Source organism: Diabrotica virgifera, chromosome 1 (genome assembly GCF_917563875.1).
Source record: "Diabrotica virgifera virgifera chromosome 1, PGI_DIABVI_V3a".
Lineage (NCBI taxonomy): Eukaryota > Metazoa > Arthropoda > Insecta > Coleoptera > Chrysomelidae > Diabrotica > Diabrotica virgifera.
The window spans coordinates 123,041,137-123,063,012 of record NC_065443.1 but is presented as its reverse complement, the minus strand read 5'-3'; the positions used below and the strand labels follow the sequence as shown (position 1 = coordinate 123,063,012).

General features: G+C 29.7%; 1 protein-coding gene across 1 annotated transcript in view; it reads left to right on the top strand.

Annotated features, from left to right (window-relative positions):
* LOC114333768 (protein RRP5 homolog) overlaps positions 1–21,876 on the top strand; it is a 113,159-nt gene that overhangs the window by 50,109 nt on the left and 41,174 nt on the right. The window contains exons 9-11 of the mRNA XM_028283761.2: positions 1,812–2,031; positions 5,180–5,427; positions 10,905–11,057. Of these exons, the coding sequence (XP_028139562.1) occupies positions 1,812–2,031; positions 5,180–5,427; positions 10,905–11,057 (621 nt within the window). The remainder of the gene's footprint in view (positions 1–1,811; positions 2,032–5,179; positions 5,428–10,904; positions 11,058–21,876) is intronic.

Here is a 21,876-nt window from a genome sequence, read left to right as displayed (position 1 = left end):
GAGGATATCTCAAGGAATAAAGGTGACATGGTGCCAATTTGCGCTTTTTCACTGGGGGTGAATGTCACCCCTTCTCGGGGGTGAAAAATATTTTATTATAAATAACCGCATAATTAGATAGGGGACAAATTCTAAGCAAAATTTGTTAGATAAAGTTGTTAAAATAAATAAAAACTTTTTGAGTTATTAAAGATCAAAGATTTCAATTTTTCGTGAGAAAAATGCATGTTTTTAACCGATTTTTCATAAATAACTCAAAAACTATAAGTTTTTACAAAAAAGTTATTATTACCAAAATTGAAGCTAATAAAAAAATGAAATAAACTCCTTATTAAAAAAACCTTTTAGTGTTAACTAAAAGTGAGTTAGGTAATTAAATGTATATTTTTTTCGGCGAGTATCCAAATGTAAGTATTCAAGCTTAAATTACGGGAAAATGGTGTAATTTATAACATAAACTTATTAAACATTTGTGAAAGTACTTAGAAATACCTATCAAATGAGATCCCGAACAAGTTGATAGCATTTAAATTCATGCTCCAAAAATTTTTCAAAGTTTATCTTTTAAAAATTTTTCAAAAAAAATGTTATCGTTTTTTCTAAATAACACCGTTAATTTTTATATCATGTTCATCTGAAATTGATTTGAAAGATAATTCTAAAGGCTATTCAAACACGTTTAACATAATCTTTTCTTCTTACTTTTCTAAAAATCAAAGGTTAAATGGCTATGGTTACATGGTTCTCGCAGCAAAATTTAAGCTTTAAACTTTTCTATCTCGGTTATTTTTCACCCTACAGAAATAGCAAAGAAGATAAAATATTTGATATAGAAAAAACTAAAATTTGGTTATATACCATTTTTACGTACATGAGTATTTTTGGAGTTATTATCAAAAGAAAATGAAAATGACGATAATTTTAAAAATTCTGATTTTTTAAATTATATCTTTTTTTCAAAAATATGCATTCTAAACCAGTGAAAATTGTCGAAATCATTACTTATGCTAATATAAAAAAAAATTTGTAAGGATTACTATAAATTTTGATTTTTGTGGAAATGGAGTATGTTTTATTTTTCACTTTTTCCTAAATAATTCGAAAGGGTTCTCTTATTTTCATCATAACTTGCTTAATTTTAATGCTATTAACTTCTGCTGGAGCTCATTTGATAGGTATTCCAAAGTAATTGGAAAAGTATTTAGCAGGTCTATTTTATAAAATGCATCGTTTTCCCGTTATTTAAGCTTGAATTCTTAGATATGAGTACTCGTCGAAAAAAATATACATTCAATTACCCATAACTCACTTTGAATTAACATTAGTTTAGTTCTTTAAGTGAGGAGTGTATTCAATTTTTTATTATCATTAATTTTGGTAATAATAACTTTTTTGTAAAAACTCATAATTTTTGAGTTATATGTGAAAAACAGCTTTAAAACATGCATTATATTTACTAAAAAATAAAATCTTTGATCTTTAATGACTCAAAAAGTATTGATTTATATTAATAACTTTGTATAACAAATTTTGCTCAGAATCTATTCCTCTATCGATTTATGGCATTAATTTTAATAAAATAATTTTCACCCCCGAAAAAGGGTGGCATTCACCCCCAGGGTAAAAGCGCAAGTTAGCATCATGTCAACTTTGTTCCTTGAGGTATTAACTGCTCACCAATTTTCATGAAAATCGATGGAGGTTCAACGAAATCGGAGGTGAAAACCTTCAGTGACTGCACTACATGTATTGTTTCACCGTTCATTAAATGTGACCTTCTTTCATATTGACGGGTACTATCTTGTTTTTAGATAAATCCATGGATATTGGGAGTGAAAGAACAGAGAGTGATTTTGTCCTTGCGACCGCCGAAAAATTTCGGTTTTTTAAAGATAGGAGAGAAAGTCAACGGAGTTATTGGTAGAATTACTAAAGATAATCTTTTTATTAAAACGCAGATAGGAAAACCTGTTGGTGTAGTTCCGGTGAATCACCTTAGCGAAACACTAAGTTTATGTCCTACCTTGATAAGTAAGTAACTTTGTAAAATCTATTTAATTCTAAATTTAAATTTAAGAGCGTAGGCGCAAATATTTTACGGCTATCCCTACTTTTTCTTTCTTTACACGGCAAATTACGTGTAGTAACATTCTCACTGGTATGGAGATGTAAACATTAGTTGACAATGACATTGTCATCATTAACTTAGAGATGGCTTTTGAATGTTCTTGAATAATTGTTACTTGTATAATCGCTTAAACTATTAATTCGGTTAATTAATATGATTATTTTTTCAGTCACTATGTATTCAGTGATTACAATAATTTATATACTATAAAATAAAAACTAATCCAAAAAAGAGAAAAACTGATTTTTTAAATAATATATTGTTACTATGGAACCCTTAAGACACATTTTCAACATCTTTAACAACAAAATACTTGAATCACAGAATATATCCTGGTGTATTCTTTGCTTGGATCTTCCATAAATAATAAACAATAAATAACTTTTTATTAATCTCACGTCCTAATTCAATTACATATGTACCAAATACACTATCAATATTATTTAATAACAACTCAAAATATTGCTGAATCCGTGTCAACTATTTAGTAGAATTATCTGTTGTCACCACATTCTGTTCAACTGAGTGCGTTGTATAACAAAGATAGCGAATGTTCGATTTGGAAAATATCACCACGGATATGGTGTTAAATTTATCAAAAATACTTATTACTTTTCTCAGGATTAAAAAAAAAATTAATGCAATAAAAAGCAATGGAACCCTAAATTTTGCACCTATCCCCTAACAGTTTTTGAAAAATAAATAGGACTATAAACAATTATTTTTGATACTTAGCTTTTGATATACAGGGTGATTGATTAGTGGGGTAAAGCTCAATAGATCCACTATAGTAATAGATAGCAATAAAAGTTAATAACAAAAATTGTAGATAACTTTGCGATTCATATTACAAAATTAGTTAGAATGTTACAGGGTGTTCGATAACCTAGTGGCAGACCAAACTTATGTTATTTTAAATGTTACACCCTGTATTTTATTTTATATTCGAAATCTCCTTAACTGTTCCATCACAAAAATATAAAGGTTTGTTATGTTATACAGGGTATGTACAAAGTTATAACCAATTTTATATGAAAACTGTAATAAGTTCAACATCCTGTATAAATAAAAATAAGCACAATAGAAATGGTTTATTGGTGCCATATTTTTTTATTGGTTGTCAAAATTTTTAGAAATGATTAATATTGCTAATTTTCTTTATATCGAATACAGGGTGAGTCAAAACGCAAGTACATTATTTTCTCAGTAGTTTTAAATGGAACATCCTGTATTTTATATCACTATCGAAAAGTACATTTACCTTACTTTAATTTTTATATAACATTATCTATGTCTAAATTTATTAGTTTTCGGTATATTTTCAGTTTTCAGAGCAAATTATTAATTAGGGGTCTAAATCTTTCCAAATTTTAAGTAAGCCATGACTGAATTGTCTAAAACTGACAATTTACGATTACTGATTATCAATCCAACAAATTCAAACTTATATCAACGTAACGATGTAGCAAATAAAGAAAGAAAAATAATTTATTAGTAATAAATTTTACAAAAAAAAAACACAAACACCAAATTATGCAACAGTTTGGGAAAACAATTAAAAACTACTTTTGTATGTAAATGTAACAATTTAACAAATAAAGAACGAGAAATAAATTATCAGTAAAAAATTTTACAAAAAAAACATACAACAAAATACAACATTATTGAAAAATATTTAATTATATAAGGTGTTAAAAATGACCTCCTAACACATTTATGCATGCCTAAAAATAGTCATTGAATGAGTTATTTACACTACGAAGCATTAATTTGTAAATTAACACTATATACTTTGTATTCTATTTTTCATCTCATCCCTTGTTGTTAGAGGCATTTTATAACCTTCATTCTTAACGTAACCTTAAAAAATTAGTCCAGTTTATTATATTCTGGTGCATTGTTCCAATTAATACTGGTCCCTTGAAAAATGAAAGTACATATCTCGAAAACTAATAAATTTGGACATAAAAAATGTTGTATACAAATTACAGTACGATAATGGTATTTTTCAATAGTGATATAAAATACATTTTAAAATACAAATGTTTTCAATAATGTTTTCAATACAAATTTAAAATTACTGAGAAAATAATGTACTTGCGTTTTTACTCACCCTGTATTTGATATAAAGAAAATTAGCAATATCAACCATTCTTAATAATCAACAAAAAAATAACGCACCAATAAACCATTTCTGTTATGCTTATTTTTATTTATACAGGATGTTGAACTTGTTACGATTTTCATATAAAATTGGTTATAACTTTGTACATACCCTGTATAACATAACAAACCTTTATATTTTTGTGATGGGACAGTTAAGGAGCTTTTGATTATAAAATAAAATACAGGGTGTTCCATTTAAAAAAGCATAATTTTGGTCTGCCACTAGGTTGTCGAACACCCTGTAACATTCTAACTAATTTTGTAATATGAATCAGTTGTCAACAATTTTTGTTATTAACTTTTATTGCTATCTATTACTATAGCGGATCTATTGAGCTTTACCATACTAATCAATCACCCTGTATACAGTGATAAGTGCGCTAAGAACCTACAAAATAACGCAAATGATTGAAAACAAAATACGTTGTGTAATAAAAAGGGATGAAACTAGTAGATCTGGGAAATTATCGATAAATTTATAAATGTACATTGCATTACATTACCACTTGTCACCTTTACACGTTAGCTTAAGAGCTAGTTGACTTCAGTCATAATTACGTATGACGTTTAGTAAAATATTGTACTTTAGTTATTTTTATTATTGGTTTGATTTATAATTGAAATGGCTACTAAATGTTTTTTACTAGCATCTGTCGTAATGTTTTATTCAATCATTTTTTTTCTAACATGGGAAATAAACATTAAACATTTTCAACGTCATACATATAATTATGACTGAAGTCAACTAGCCACGTATAAGAACTAGCTTTATCTCGTACTATCCCACAACTTAATATGCTTTCCATATTTTGCGTTATTTTGACGGTTCTTGGTGCACTCATCACATAATGTTGATTTTTTGTTAATTTATTGATGTTTTTACAGATACTTTTAAAGTTGGGGATGAAATAAACAATCTACTATGCATCGACAACACTGATAACACTAACATATTGTCAAAAAGGGAATCCTTAGCTATCACCAGAACACCGAAGTTTAGAATAAAGAAATTAGATAAATTCAAATTGAGGCATTTGGTAAGGTGTACATATTTGTCGCAGTGCGATGAAGGCATATACGTCCGCCCTTGTCAAATTTCAGATTACCATGAGCGAGTACTGATCAAATACAAGGTAAGTTTGTCCAGATTTTTTATTATAGCAAAAAATTTAAGAGTATAAAGATGGAGGATAGTTTTCCCTTGTGATGGGGTTAACTAATCACGAACATAATATTTCCCATCAAATACTTTTATTGTTTATTTAAGTACATTTATTAATGTTTGTTAGTGCCCAGTTGAGGATGAAATGTACGTACAGTCGAACCCTCATATTGGAATAGCCTTCGTGCCAAGCAAAAGTATTCCTATATCTGGGATATTCTAATAACCGATAATTGGTGGCTGGTAGAAACGTTTTGGAACCTCAAATTTCTATAATTAAGTATTTTCGATGGGAAATAAGCCACAATTTTACCAAAAAAATGAATGTATTAACGTTTCGACGCCCAAGTCGGGTGTCGTTGTCAAAATACAAAATAATACTAAATAAACAAAAATGTTGTTGCTTAGTAAAAAATTCTTGTAATAATTTATTTAATCTGACTCATTTATATCGGCAATTCAGACATGTATTATACATTTTAAAGTAGAAGACTTTAAAATGATATTGCCAATATTGATGAGTTGCGTTCCTGGGACGACTTTACTAAAAGATAGTTCATTCGATTACATGAAATCAACCCCAACTCAAGAATATACGCCACAAAAAATCATAGCATGTGATCTGTCTTTAAAAAGACAACCAAATGCAACGATGACAGTAAAATTCTCGTGTTACAGATTCCATAGTAGATCAATAAATATTCAACAATATCACGTAACTCATAAATATTGGCAATATCATTTTAAAGTCTTCTACTTTAAAATGTATAATATATGTCTGAATTGCCGATATAAATGAGTTAGGCTAAAAAAATTATTAGAAGAATTTTGTTCTAAGCAACAATGTTTTTGTTTAATTTATCAATATTTTGTATTTTGACAACGACATCCGATTTGGACGTCGAAACGTTAATAAAATCATTTTTTTAGTTAAATTGTGGCTTATTTCTCATTTAGAATAGTTGAGTATTTCACTAGTTATTTAAATTTAATACTCTAGAGCTAGGGTGTTTTTTTCGAAAAATTATACATTTTAAAGTAGAAGACTTTAAAATGATATTGCCAATATTTTGGGACGACTTTACTAAAAGATAGTTCATTCGATTACATGAAATCAACCCCAACTCAAGAATATCCGCCACAAAAAATCATAGCATGTGATCTGTCTTTAAAAAGACAACCAAATGCAATGATGGCAGTAAAATTCTCGCGCTAGAGATTCCATAGTAAATCACGAGGGAAAACCAGGAAAAAACAATATCATTTTAAAGTCTTCTACTTTAAAATATAATACATGCCTGAATTGCCGATATAAATGAGTCAGATTAAATAAATTATTAGAAGAATTTTTTACTAAGCAACAACATTTTTGTTTATTTAGTATTATTTTGTATTTTGACAACGACACCCGACTTGGGCGTCGAAACGTTAATAAATTCATTTTTTTGGTAAAATTGTGGCTTATTTCCCATCGAAAATACTTAATTATAAAAATGCCACAAGGAAATAGCTTCAGAACAAAACTCAAATTTTTATTCATTAAACCGGGATATTCCTATAACCGGTATTCTTATAAGCGGGTTCGACTGTATGTATTTTGTTCGAGGTGGCACTCTCTAAAGTAACCCAAAATTATATTGCCCCAAATATTTATGTGTATCAATATTTTTTATTGATTACGTATCAAAACGAGACATCAAAAATGACCCATTAAGGTGTCCCGATTTTTTTGGCCAGGAGTGTACATATTAAAGAATAAAATCGTCTATTTTTTTGAACGGAAACCATTTCTTTTTGTCCGCCCGGTATAAGTACACAAAAGAAGTTTGAGTAAACCTTTACCCAACTGTGTAAATAACAAAGAAAAATCTAACATAATAAAAAAAAGTTAGCGAAATCCATTAATCTGTTCATGAAAAAATCAACTATGAAAATGAGCATAATTTTAGGTGATGCATAACTTTTGAAACTATGTGTATTATACTAATACGTTGCTAAAGAGTTCTAAAAATAACTGTTTACTGTTTTTTATACAAAAGCAGACCAAAAATCTAAAAATCAAAGGAATATCGCAGAAAAAACAAAAAATTGCCGATATAACTTTTTTTTTAATGGCATGGACTTTATGTCATTCAGCCAGTCACAACATGAGTATTAGTGTCATGTGTAGTGTGTATGTTGAGTAAGTGTCTTGTTACTTTGCAAAGTCGACGTCATTGTCTTTGCAAAGAGACGCTAATTGTATCCGAACGTCTGCGGTCCCTCCGGTGAGTACCGATCCCACAAGGACAGAAACTATATTCATTTATTAATTTATAATAAATGAAAAATTCCTGACCCTGGTGAGATTCGAACCCACAACCTTTCGGATTTTTTCGATCCAAAGGCAGGCGCTCTTACCACTGAGCCACGGAGGGGGTCCGATATAACTTAATTAACATATTTATGAAATGCCAATATTTTCAAAATTTAATAAATGTCATTAGTGTCAACATTTCATAACAGTGGAATAAACTTGCCTGCTCTTCTTCTTCATGTACCATGTCCCATGTCCTTTCAGATAGTTGGTTACCATCATAGATATCTTCATTTTATTCACTGCCACCCTAAATAGCATGGTATAAAATAGTTTAAAGGTATCAACACAATACCAATCTCGCAAGTTCAAACATGAGGTGATTCAAACATGAGGTTCTTCTTCTAGTCCAGGGTAATAAGAATTTTCTCAGGACACTCAAAGATCCAAGTAGCTGACTACTTTTTTAGTTATTGTAAATCTATAGGAAGAAAACCTACTTGTTTCCTGCCTAGAGTTCGCGTCCGTTTTTTAATTGTTATCAATTTATTGCAAAAATCGCGATTTTTTCGATTTTTTGCACCCTATTCAAAAGCTAAACAATTGACATAAAACAACAAAATTTAATTTTTTAGAACATTGAAAAACCTTCAAAATGCCGATTTATGAAAGTTAAAAAGTTAATTTGTTGCTTCACAAATTGCAAAATAAATGAAAATCGATATTTGTTAATAACTTTTACTAAATTTAACTTATAATTTTAGGGTTTCACCCAAAGTTGGTTATTTTGGTACATAATAAACCCTCAGAATTTAAGACCGATCCATTAATTAGTTTAAAAGTTTGTTTATATTTGTTTATCCCAGAGACATTTATTTTGCCATAACATAAGACAGAAAATAATAAATATTGGGCAATTCTGAGTATGCCAAACGAAAGTAGAAGACTGATAGTATCAAAATGTATTAAAAAAAGATGAAAAAAATAATCAATATAATCAAAAATCCTAATGCCAAATTTTTTGAAATTTTGTAGTTTATAAACATTTAGAATAACTTGACAAATATTGTCCGTAGGAACAATCTTTTTATACAGGGCGAGGCAGATAAAAGTCCTATTAGAAATATCTCGAGAACTAAAGGCAACAGGATTATGAAAATCGGAATAAAGGGGTTTTGAAGAGTGATCTATTCAATGAAAATATTTTCATCTATTTGCTACTTCCGGTTATACTGGAAGTTGCTTATAACTTTGTTTTTTTAAATGGGACACCCTGTATATTTGTACATTTTTGGATTCTCCTTGATGTCTTTTTCTTAAAATATGAGGTTTTGTAATATTATACAGGGTAGTTTAAAAGATAATTACGTTTTTTTTCTTAATTTCGTAGCAATATTCACACCCTGTAGAATTGTATTAGTTTGACATCGAAGACTCTATTTATGTTCAGATGGTTTTTAATATAGTCTATTATTGTAACTCAATGGATTTTCATCTTTCTTTTTTTAATTTGTATGTAATTTCTACGTACATTACAAATATGCAATTTGTTTATAAATTTATTAATTAATAATCAGTCTAATTTGTTTAAACAATTCTTGAAAAAATATTTTTTTACAAAAATCTATTTTTTTAATCATAGTATCATTAGTGACCATACAAAACGTTAAAGTTCACTTTAATAAATAAATTATTTTTATTAGATAATTATTTATTAAAGATAATTTATTTATTAAAGTATAACTTAACTTTTTCTATGATTAATAATGATAGTCTGATTAAAAACATGGATTTTTGGAGAAAAATTATTTATTCAAAAATTGTTTAAACAAATTGGATTGTTTATTAATTAATAAATGTCAAACTGCAAATAGACAAATTACATATTTGTAATGTACAGAAAATATACATACAAATTAAAAAAAAGAAAGATCAAAATATATTCAGTAGATCCCGAGATATAGAAAATGATAATAATTTCAAGTTGCCTTTTTTAGTTTTTGAACTCGTGCATTTGTCGGCTCCCAGCTCGCCCTTCACTTACCACGACTAGTCACCAACTGAACAACATTTTTAAAAATTCGTATAGAATACCAACTTGTCGGATATGTAAAATGATTTTTGTACGGACAATATTTTTAAAGTTGTTCTAAATTCTAAATGTTTATAAACTACAAAATTTCAAAAATTTTTAGCATTACTATTTTTGACTATATGTATTAGATAATTTTTTTATCTTTTTTTAGTACATTTTGATAGTATCACTTTTTTACTTTCATTTGACATACGCAGAATTGCCTTATCTTCATTATTTTCTGTCTTATGTTATTGCAAAATAAAGGTCTCTGAGATAAACAAATAGAATAACTTTTAAACTAATTAATGGATCGGTCTCAAATTTTAAGGTTTTGTTAAGTACCCCAATACACAACTTTGGCTGAAACCCTAAAGTTCTAATGTAGTTTTAGTAAAAGTTATTAACAAATAACGATTTTAACTTATTTTGCAGTTTGCGTAGCAACAAATTAACTTTTTAACTTTCATAAATCGGCATTTTGAAGGTTTTTCAATGTTCTAAAAAATTAAATTTTGTAGTTTTATGTCAACTGTTTAGCTTTTGAATGGGGTGCAAAAAATCGCGATTTTTGCACTTAATTGTTAATAATTAAAAAACGGACGTAAACTTTAGGCAGGAAACAGGTAGGTTTTGTTCCTATAGGTCTACAATAACTAAAAAAGTAGTCAGCTACCTGGATCTTTGAGTGTCCCGAACATGGTCTATTTCCAGCTTATTACCCTGGTCTATTCGTCCTGGACTGTGTTTGCCTGCCATTTTTCCTTGCATAATATTTTGCAACAACCTATATTTGGGACCTCTTATTACATGTCCGAAATACTCCAGCTTTCTCTGCTGATGCTTTTCCACCCAAGAAACTTTTAAAATTCTTCAGCTTGCCTGCGGTTGGACCAATTACAAACAAGCATTACGGCGCGGCAAATTTGAATTACTCCTAGTTTAAAAACAGAGATAGTCAATTATTAGTTGTGTTCTCCACAGCAATAAAATTCAGATATTTATTTTGGTAAATTGTTATTTTTTACGTTCTTGGTTAAAAAATGACTAACTTTTATTTAAAAAAAATCATTTTTAGGATATTTTAGGAAAAGGCGTAAAAATAGGCGTAAGCCTTCTTCCTTTTGAGCCCAATCAAGTCATAGTAGCAAAAATTAAGCAAATTCAGGAAAATCCCAAATCAATTAGTTTGACAGCAAAACTAGCAGATGTGTTTGATAACAAAGTTGAGGTATGTATTAGAAATGAGAGTATTGGTGTTGCAAAAAAATATCATTGGGGTATTGAGAATAAGAAAAGGACGACCAAAATAACTTTAATGGAAAGTTAAAAGATTTCTTGAAGAAAAATTGAATTTAACTCTATATTCAAGATAATAAATACCTATACCCTTTTTACTACAAAAACACGCTTACGTCATTCAAGATTTCTGACGTCAGAGTATTGCCAAAGCATTAGAATATGACTTCATCATGGCCATTGTAACGTCTATGGTTTTATGACCGTCAACGAAGTCAATATGTTATTGTCGGGTTTTCTAAATCCCTTACGCGTAATCCGATACCTCTTCGTCTGGTACTGATAGTAAAATTTTCTAACAAGCGAAAAAACAGATGGGAGTTTCGACGGGGCTGAGCCTTTTTTTGGGTGATAAAAATTAATGAGTTTATTATTCTTGTTCGATGTTAAAAAGTTTTAATAATATAGGAACATATTCGAAGACTTATTTTTAGTGTTTTTGGTTTGGGAAGCGATCGAATAACAGTCGTAGGGGAAAGGACGATTTTAAATTTTCTTCGCGTGTGTTTGAGCGACGAGCGACCGAGGAACATTTTTTTTTATTACGGGTTAATTCTTTGCGGAAAGAGTGCGATCGAGTGCGAATTTTTCAATGGTGAAAAAAAGAGAAAAATACGGGTTTGCGTAATACCGTACTAACAATTTCCGAAGGATTGAATAAACGCAAGGATTGATTCTAGATAGAGAATACTCCTCAAGTACATATACGACAATGCAACTATGCAAATAAATGTATCAGAAGGTCTAACAATAAGCAAAATAAGAACGGGGAGAGAAGTTAGACATATGACAAAAACAAATAAAACAAAAGTGATGACAAATCAATATATCACAATCGACTTAGATGGAAGTGATATCGAAAGTGTCGAAAAGTATACCTAGGTCACACGATCAAACTAGGCAAACAGATTCAAACGGCAGAAATAACTAGAAGAATCCGAATGACTTGGGTAGCAGTAGCAAGACTCAGTGATGTGTTGAAGAACAAAAAGATACCAATGAATCTAAAGAAAAGGGTATTCAACAGTTGTATTCTACCAATTATGACGTATGGTATAGAATGGAGATGATGACACTTACAGAGGTATACTTCGCGTCAAAAAAAACTGGTACAACTCTTATACCGAAAATCGTGTTTTTCAAGTTGTGTAAGTTGATCTTGTCACAAGTGTCATTCTAATTTCTAGGGCAACGTTGCCAGTTCAACGAAAATATTATATCAAACTAGGTAAAAACGGGGCTGTGCGACAGACCGCATTTTTTAATATACTAAAAACTAAAACAATTGTAATTTTCCGTCATCTCAATTAGGTATTCATACATTGATTCGTGTTTTATTATAATTTATGAAAATATTTCAATTCAAAAATAATGATAGATAATAAATCTTGACATGACTTTAAATTATTATGTTTAATGTCAAATCGAGAGGTGTGATTGGTTTCTCGTAAATTGTAGGACAAAACTGCATTAAGTTGTGTAGAATAAATAAAACACACTGTAAAAATTAAAAATGTAATTTGAAATTAATACAAAATGAATAACTTTTACAGTGAACAAGTGTGGAATTTAAATATATGTATTACAATTCGAAATATACATTTTAAACGTTATTTTTTTGTATTTAGATTTAGTGCAATTCCGTTGTCTGTGATGGCAACAACGAAGTGATTCATGAACAATAATTGTCAGTCTGAACACAGGTTTACATTGGGAAAAAAAAAGTGTACCAGTTTTATATGACGCGAAGTGTATCAGCCAATAGATTGAGAACGAGACAGATCTCTGAGGGAACATATTTATACAAAATGAGGACGTGCGAAGCAGGACGAAAGAGGAATATGTAATTGGAAGAATTGAAATGCAAATGAAACGGATCTGGGTAGGATACGTGGCACGACAAAACATCGAAACGTGAACGAGAAACATTGTACATTGGAGACCACGCGAGCACAGTCGTAGTAGGACAAATCTAGACGACATCAAAGCAAAAATGGGGAGAAACTGGCACCAAATAGCACAAAACAGAGAAGAATGGGGAACTCATGGGGAGGCCTTTGTCCCGGTGTGGATGCAAACAGGCTGAAGAAGAAGATAATATATATACATACAAAGTTTATTTCGACTAAATGATGACGGTCGCGAAATCAATTCTTAACCCCATCCAAAAATAGGTGTTACACCAATATTATATACGCGTTGCGTGCCTTCTACACTATTTATATATACATACACGTAACAGTATATGCATACGTACAAAATTAATTTCGCCGAAGCGATGACGGTCGCAATGACGGTCGCGAATTCAATGCTTTTTTCCCGTCTAAAAAGTGCACAACGTCCTTAAAGAAGTTTTCACTTCAATAATATTACTATTATTATACGTACATTATAATAATATACGTACAAAATTTATTTCGTCGAAGCGATGACGGTCGCGATGACAGTCGCGAAATCATATTTCTCTCCATCCTAAAATATATTTTACATTTATTTTAAATTTAAATACTTCTACACAATTTGTATATACATACACATAATAAATATACGTACAACATTTATTTCGCCGAAGAGATGACGGTCGCGATGACGGTCGCCAAAAAAATCCTTTTTCCCCATCCAAAAATAGGTTTTGAATTTATTTTAATTTTAAATATTTATATACAATTTATATATACATACACATAATATACATAGGTACAAAATTTATTTCGCCGAAAAGATGACGGTCGCAATGATGGTCGCCAAATAAATCCTTTTTCCTCATCCAAAAATAGGTATTACATTTATTTTAAATTTAAATAATTCTATAGACTTTATATTTACATACACATAATGTATATACGTACAAAATTTATTTAGCCGAAGAGATGACGGTCGCGAAATAAGTCCTTTTTCCCCATCTTAAAATATGTTTTACATTTATTTTAAATTTAAATACCTCTACACAATTTATATATACATACACATAATATATAGCATAAGCGATGACGGTCGCGATGACGGTCGCCAATTCAATGCTTTTCCCCCTATCAAAAAAGTGCACAACGTCCCTAAAGAAGTTTTCACTTCAAAAATTTCTTCACAGAAATATACAGGGCCTTTAATACCACAATCTAAAAATAATGTGAATTACACAGGGTGCTCCAAAAAAGAGTGGTATATCAAAGTTATATTTTTTCTTATGGAATGCCCCATATCTGATTACATTACTGAATTGACCTTAAAAAATAAGTTATACTTTCATAAGGGTTCCCTATACCTAAATACAGGGTGTTTTGATTTATTTCGATTTTTATAAAAATGTAAGGTTTTAGAAAATAAATAAATATCTACGAATCTAAGAATCAGTAACAAATTCTTTCTTGGATCTTAATAATTGACTATTTAGCATACTTAAGCAGATGTTTATTGCAACAAACTTTCTTACAGGGTGGTCAAAATATGAGATTGTTCTATTAACAAATTCAAGCTGTAATAACTTACTTATTTTAAATAGAACAAACCATATCTTACTAGTCTTTCGCGTAGAAAATTTACTTAGCTTTCAATTTATATTAGGGTTTCCTATACCTGTCTTTTACAGGGTGGTCAAAATATTAGATTGTTCTATTAACAAATTCAAGCTGAAATAACTTCCTTATTTTAAATGAAACACCCTGTATCTTACTAATCTATCGCGTATAAAATTTACTTTGCTTTCAGATCTTATTAGGGTTTCCTATACCTATCTCCCTTCATTTTTTAAATATTTAAAGATTTCCTAATTTATAAGCTTTAAAAATTAGAATTAAGTACCTATGTCGTGGCTATATACAACACATCACCAACACCGGCAATATACTTAAATATCTTAGTCAAGATACTTTCGTTAATAAAATTCATATTTTTATCATTTAATCACACATAGTGTTCTTATTTTAAATGACATACTCGATATTCTATTCTTTATAATGGAAGATATTTAAAATCTCTTCATTCCATGTAAACATTCTCAATACACATGTTATTCTGTAAATACCCATTTTTACATATTTTTGTACAATAGGCTCGTTTTCGTCATAGTAGCCATTGCATTTAATTGTTTGTAATTGCGATTCAAAGATTCAAACAAAAAGTGGTGTTCTTAAATTTACTTAATAACCGTTGGCTTAAGATATGGAAAATACTTATACGGAATGAAATATAATTTAAATATCTTCCAGAATACGGCATCTCATATAGGGTATGCAGTTTTTAATATAAACATATTATTCAATGTCACATGTAGGCCAAAATCAACTAAAATAATACAACACTCTGTGTGATTACATGATAACAATGAAAATTTTATTAATGACAGTATCATGTCTAAGTATATTGCTGGTGTTGGTGATGTGTTGTACATAATATGTAACCACGACATATTTACTTCATTCTAATTTTTAAAGCTTGCAAATTAGGAAATCTTTAAATATTTATTTATTTATTTATTTTTATTTATTTTATTTATCAACGGGCAAGCCCAATTACAATTAATGTTAAACCGTTGATTGATAAATACGGAAAGATACGAAAGCCTATGCATTATTTTGTTGTCTTTAAAACCTGCCCGTATAGTGGCGCGCCTAGCTTAAATTTGTTGGAACTAGCCTTAGAGGGAAGTGTAAAATTCCCCCTACTCAAGGAACTAGCCAAGAACACGCGGTTATTTTACATGGCCCGTATTCAAAATTTTAACGCAGCAGTCACTATCATATTAATCTGTATTATTTTTTTTTGTTTTTGTTTCTGCAAAAATGTTGGAAATATAAATTGACTATAGAGTTTTTTCACTAGTCTTGACCTCACAAGTAAATACTTTTCGAGTTATTTGCGAGTGAATATATTCATTTCTCAAAAAATAGTACGTTTTTAGACGGATTTTCGCAAATAACTAAAAAAAGAAGTATTTCACCAAAAAAACATTCATAGCAAAAATACAGCTTATCAAAAAGTGAAAAAAAATGTTTTATATAAATATGACATATTATGAAGTCGTAGACCCAGTAAAAGCAGAGTTGTAGCTAATGAAAAGTAGGTTTTTATTATTTGTCAAATTCAAAATTGAATATTTCTACATGAAATAACCAAAAAATTAAGAACTATAAATTGACTATAGAGTTTTTTCACTAGTCTTGACCTCACAAGTAAATACTTTTCGAGTTATTTGCGAGTGAATATATTCATTTCTCAAAAAATAGTACGTTTTTAGACGGATTTTCGCAAATAACTAAAAAAAGAAGTATTTCACCAAAAAAACATTCATAGCAAAAATACAGCTTATCAAAAAGTGAAAAAAAATGTTTTATATAAATATGACATATTATGAAGTCGTAGACCCAGTAAAAGCAGAGTTGTAGCTAATGAAAAGTAGGTTTTTATTATTTGTCAAATTCAAAATTGAATATTTCTACATGAAATAACCAAAAAATTAAGAACTATAAATTGACTATAGAGTTTTTTCACTAGTCTTGACCTCACAAGTAAATACTTTTCGAGTTATTTGCGAGTGAATATATTCATTTCTCAAAAAATAGTACGTTTTTAGACGGATTTTCGCAAATAACTAAAAAAAGAAGTATTTCACCAAAAAAACATTCATAGCAAAAATACAGCTTATCAAAAAGTAAAAAAAAATGTTTTATATAAATATGACATATTATGAAGTCGTAGACCCAGTAAAAGCAGAGTTGTAGCTAATGAAAAGTAGGTTTTTATTATTTGTCAAATTCAAAATTGAATATTTCTACATGAAATAACCAAAAAATTAAGAACTTTTCGGGGAAAACTCATCATAACTTTTTTAAAAAGTTTAAAAACAGCTTTATTTTTTTTTATTTTCTAGTATCAGAAGTAAACAAGTTGCGCACAAAATAAAGTTGATCCCTTTTTTTGTAAAAAAATCTAAAAATCACCTCCTAATTAGCATCTCAAATGAAATTAATCAGTAGCGCTTCATAAGTTACTTTACGTGTGTATGCTTATTATAGAGGATCTGTAAGTTTCATCGGTTCAAAGTGCTTATTTTTGAAAGGCTGTAGTTGAAAGGACTTCAATGAGTCTGAGAAAATATTCAGAAAACCAAAACCTTTACACTTTGGGATATTTCGTATCACTGATAATTAAAAAATTATTTAAGAAAAGGCATTTTTTTTCAAAATAAAAAAAAGTACTGTATAACTAAATTTACGATTAAACTTACAGATCATATGTATTATAAACAATACATAAGTAAAGTCACTTGTGAAGCGGTAACAATATAATTTGATTTTATTCGTCTTGAGGGGCCAAACGAAAAACGCAAACTACTTTTTTTCTTTTTAAATCGTGTTCTGTTGTTATTTATAGCAAATTTATAGCATCTCTTTCGAAATAAAAATTTTATGAAAGTTCCCTTTTAGAGGGTGATTTTCACGCTTTTTTAAAACTATTTTTACAAAAAAGGACCAACTTTATTTTCAGCGTAACGTGCTTACTTTAATGCTAGAAACATTTTTAAAAACAAAAACAAAGCTTTTTAAACACTTTAAAAAAGTTGCGATGAGTTAGCAAATTTATAGCATCTCTTTCGAAATAAAAATGTTATGCAAGTTCCTTTTTAGAGGGTGATTTTCACGCTTTTGTAAAACTATCTTTTACAAAAAAAGACCAACTTTATTTTCAGCGTAACGTGCTTACTTTAATGCTAGAAACTTTTTTAAAAACAAAAACAAAGCTTTTTTAAACACTTTAAAAAAGTTGCGATGAGTTTTCCCAGAAATGTGCTTTATTTTTTGGTTATTTCACGTTGAAATATTCGATTTGAAATTTGACGCATAAGAACTTACTTTTTTAGCTACAACTCTGCTTCTACTGAGTGTAAAGACTTTATACAGACATTTTTTTTAAATTTTTTATAAAGTATATTTTTATTGAATACTCTTTTCGATAAAATACTTGCTTATTGTGTTATTTGCGTAAAACCGTCTAAAAACGTGTTTTTTTTTTGTTAAAAAACGAACATATTCACTCTCAAATAACTCGAAAAGTATTAGCTTAATGAAAAAACTCAATGGAACAAAACTTGCTACAATTAATAAAAAATAACAATAAAAAAAATAAAAAAAACTAATAAAAAAACAAATTAACAATACAAAAAAAATACAACAAAAAATACAAAAAAAATAAAAATTTACAAAAAAAAATGAACAACCAAAACAGAGTATTATTTAGATAATAATTGTAGATAATAATGTTAGTTTGTTATGTATTTAGAGTTAGAAGTACAGAAAAAATTCCTCTGATTGAAAAATCAAATTTGTTTGTTTTTAAAATAACAAAATGTCTGGCTAATTGGCTTGGCCAAGGCCATCAAATTCACAAAAAAAAATTAATCAGTTTATCCACTTGATAGATACTAGATAGTATTAGACTTATTGATATTATAGCTACCTAGCCTTATACAAAGTGGATTTAGAAAGTCCACATCTACATTAGACAACCTAGTGGATATTGAATCTGTAATTCATGGGTCATTTGGATGTGATAAAGTATGTTTGGCTTATGGCTATCTTTTATTATATTTTATAACGCTTGCCATTTGGGGATTAGATATAAGAATTCTATTAAGTTGGTCAATTCCAGGAAATATAAAATTTATTAATAATTTTCTATATAGACGAAACTTATTCGAATAAATAACGTTCTTTTAGACTCAAAAATCCAATTAAACGACATTCCTCAATGGTCTACTCGTTGCACTTTTCCTTATTGCCATCAATGACATCGCTAAATCACTTAACCCACTAGTCATTTAGAAATTAGAGAATTGGTCAAACACTACTGGCCTAGAATTTTCTCCCACTAAAACGAAAACAATAATCTTCAGTAAAACTCCAAAGAAGCACATTATACTACCAAAAATCTACCTAAAGAATTTCTTCTTCTACTTTTTCTTTTATATAGGCAGTACTGCCTGTTTTTCTTCAACGGTGCCTTTCATTCTGTCCCTAAATTGTCATTCCATCTTTTCCTTGGGTGTCCTATACTTCTTCGGCCTAACGGTGACTTGTCCCTGTCCCTGGCTATTCTTACTATCCTTGATTCAGACATCCTGCTTATGTGTTGATTCCACTCTTCTTTTCTATTCTTCACCCAGGTATTTATATTGTCTACCCCACATATGCATCTGATTTCCTCACTTCTTACCCTGTCCCGTAGTCCTTTTCCAGCAATCCTTCTTAAGATCTTCATTTTGTTGGTATCCAGATGTCTTTGTATTTTGCTTGCATCTGATCTTGTTTAGGCAGTGTAAGTCATAACTGGTCTAATAACTTCAGTCAAATGACTTATATATTCGGTCCTTTGTTTCCACTCTAAGGTATTTGTTTTTCCAAATTGTGTCGTTTAAGCATCCGGCCGTTCTACTGGCTTTAATTATTAGTCTTTAACCTCTTCTTCGATATTATTGTCGGCTGATAGATTAATTCCCAGGTATTTACTTTTATTGTCTAAGTCCAATTTGCATCTTATTGGTTCTTTGGATATTACTAAGCTTTTTGTTTTTTAAGCTGATATTTTCATATTCATTTCTTTTGCGTTAATGTTGAATTCGTGCAGTAATCTTTGTAGGTCGTCTTCGCACTCTGCTACTAACACGGTGTCATCAGCGTAACAGAGTATTTTTATCTCTTTATCGCCCATTTTTTACCCTCTTTTTTCTTCACTTGTTTTATTATTGCATCCAGCGTTATGTTAAAAAGTAGAGGGATTAGTGAATCTCCTTGCTTGATTCCTGTGTTTGCTTCTATAATATGGGTTGTGTTATTATTCCATTGACTTTCATTTCTATTTTATTTCGTACATAAATGTTTTCTATCAGTTTTATAATATCCAGTGGTAAATTTTTGTCATATAGTAGGTGTATCACGTCTTTTAATTGTATTCTATCAAACGCTTTCTCTAGGTATATAAAACAGAAAAACCCTCGCTTGTTATACTCTAATGATTTCTCCGCTATTTGTCTTATCACAAAAACTGCATCGTTATGATCTTCCCCTTCTAAATCCTTGTTGTTCAACCGATATATTTATGCACGCCATTATTTTCTTCATCAGTATTTTTGTTGGGAGTTTCAGTATAGTGCTCCGTAAATTTATCCCTCTAAAATTACTGGGGTCTGCCCTATCACTTTTCTTAATAACGCTATCATCTGAGTGGTATTCCATTCTTCTGGAATTCTTCCTGTATTTATTATTTTACTTATCAGGATATTCAGTTCTTTGTGACGTCTCTCTCCTCCGTATTTTAAAAGTTCATTAGCTATTCCATCTTTCCCTGGTGCTTTTCGATTTTTCATCTGTTTTAAGGTGTTCGTTATATCTTCCTCTTTAATTTCTGTTTGCTCATCCGATTCTAATCCTGGTTTTCCAGTTCTTCATGATTAGCTGTTTGATACAGGTTTTCTAGGTAAGTTGTCCATGTATTTGTATCAATATGTTTTACTTCTATCAATTCCTTCATCTCTGCTGTTTGACCTCTTATCAATTTCCACATTTCCTTTTGCATCCCGTATAAGTCGTGATCCATCTCTTTTGAAAATGCTTACCAATGTTCTGTTTTCTTCCTTCTTACTATTGAGTTCAACTCATTTCAAACTCTTTTAGATTCTTCACATATGTTTGTCTCGTTCTTTTGAATTTGTATTCTAGCTAGATTTTCTTTTTTTCTTGGCATTTTATTTTTATTTCTTCACAGATCCATGGGGTGTTCTCCTTTTCTTTCGTATATGTTTACTTATCGTAAGTTCTCCAAGTGCGTCCGTTGCTGCCATTTTGATATTATCTCTAATCTTCCTCCAACTTTCTTCTATGTCTTCATCTGGTGTTATGTAGTTTTCGTTCAGTACTTTTTGCAGTCTTGTCTGGTATAGATCTCGTGTTGACAAGTCTTGTAGCTGTTCTACTTTTATTCTTGTCTCACATTCAATAGGGTCTTTTTTCCTGTTTTTTGTAGATGTATTCTGATTTTTCCAAGTACTAGGTTGTGATCACTTCCGATATTAGCTGCACTTAAACATCTTATGTCTAGTACTTGAGAATAATGGATGTTTCTGTTTGTCAATATACATATAATCAATATCGGATATGTGTGCTCTTGTATTTTTGAATGTATATTTTTGTTGATCTTTGTGTCTGAAGAACGTATTGTTTATTCGAAATTCGTTCTGAGAGCAAAAGTTAATAAGTAGTTCCTAAAGAGTTTACAATAAATTATTCAGAATTGATTAACTTCTTGGGAATAAAACTGGATAATCGTCTATCTTGGTAAGACAATATACACTCACTCCGACTGTCAGCTCAAACGGGCTTAACTTAATGAAAAATATCTCTCATAAACAAGGGATGTCGACGTCCAAGAGACTGTTCACTGAAATTTGGGTTTCAACCTGAGATACAGTCGGAAAAATCAAAGAATACCCATGAACGAACATATAAAACACGCTGTATTTTCCTGTCAACATGTCGCAAAGAAAATTGCCCAGCGCAAGTACATGTAATAATAATTATTACATGTACCTGTGCTGGCCAATTTTTTGACACGGTGACAGGAAAATACAGCGTGTTTTATATGTTCGTTCATGGGTTCATTCTTTCATCTTTTCTACTGTACAATACGCTAAAGTGTTACGTTTGGCTTGTTCTCTTGTATGTAATGAAAACATGGATAATAAAGACCAGCTCCACTAACAA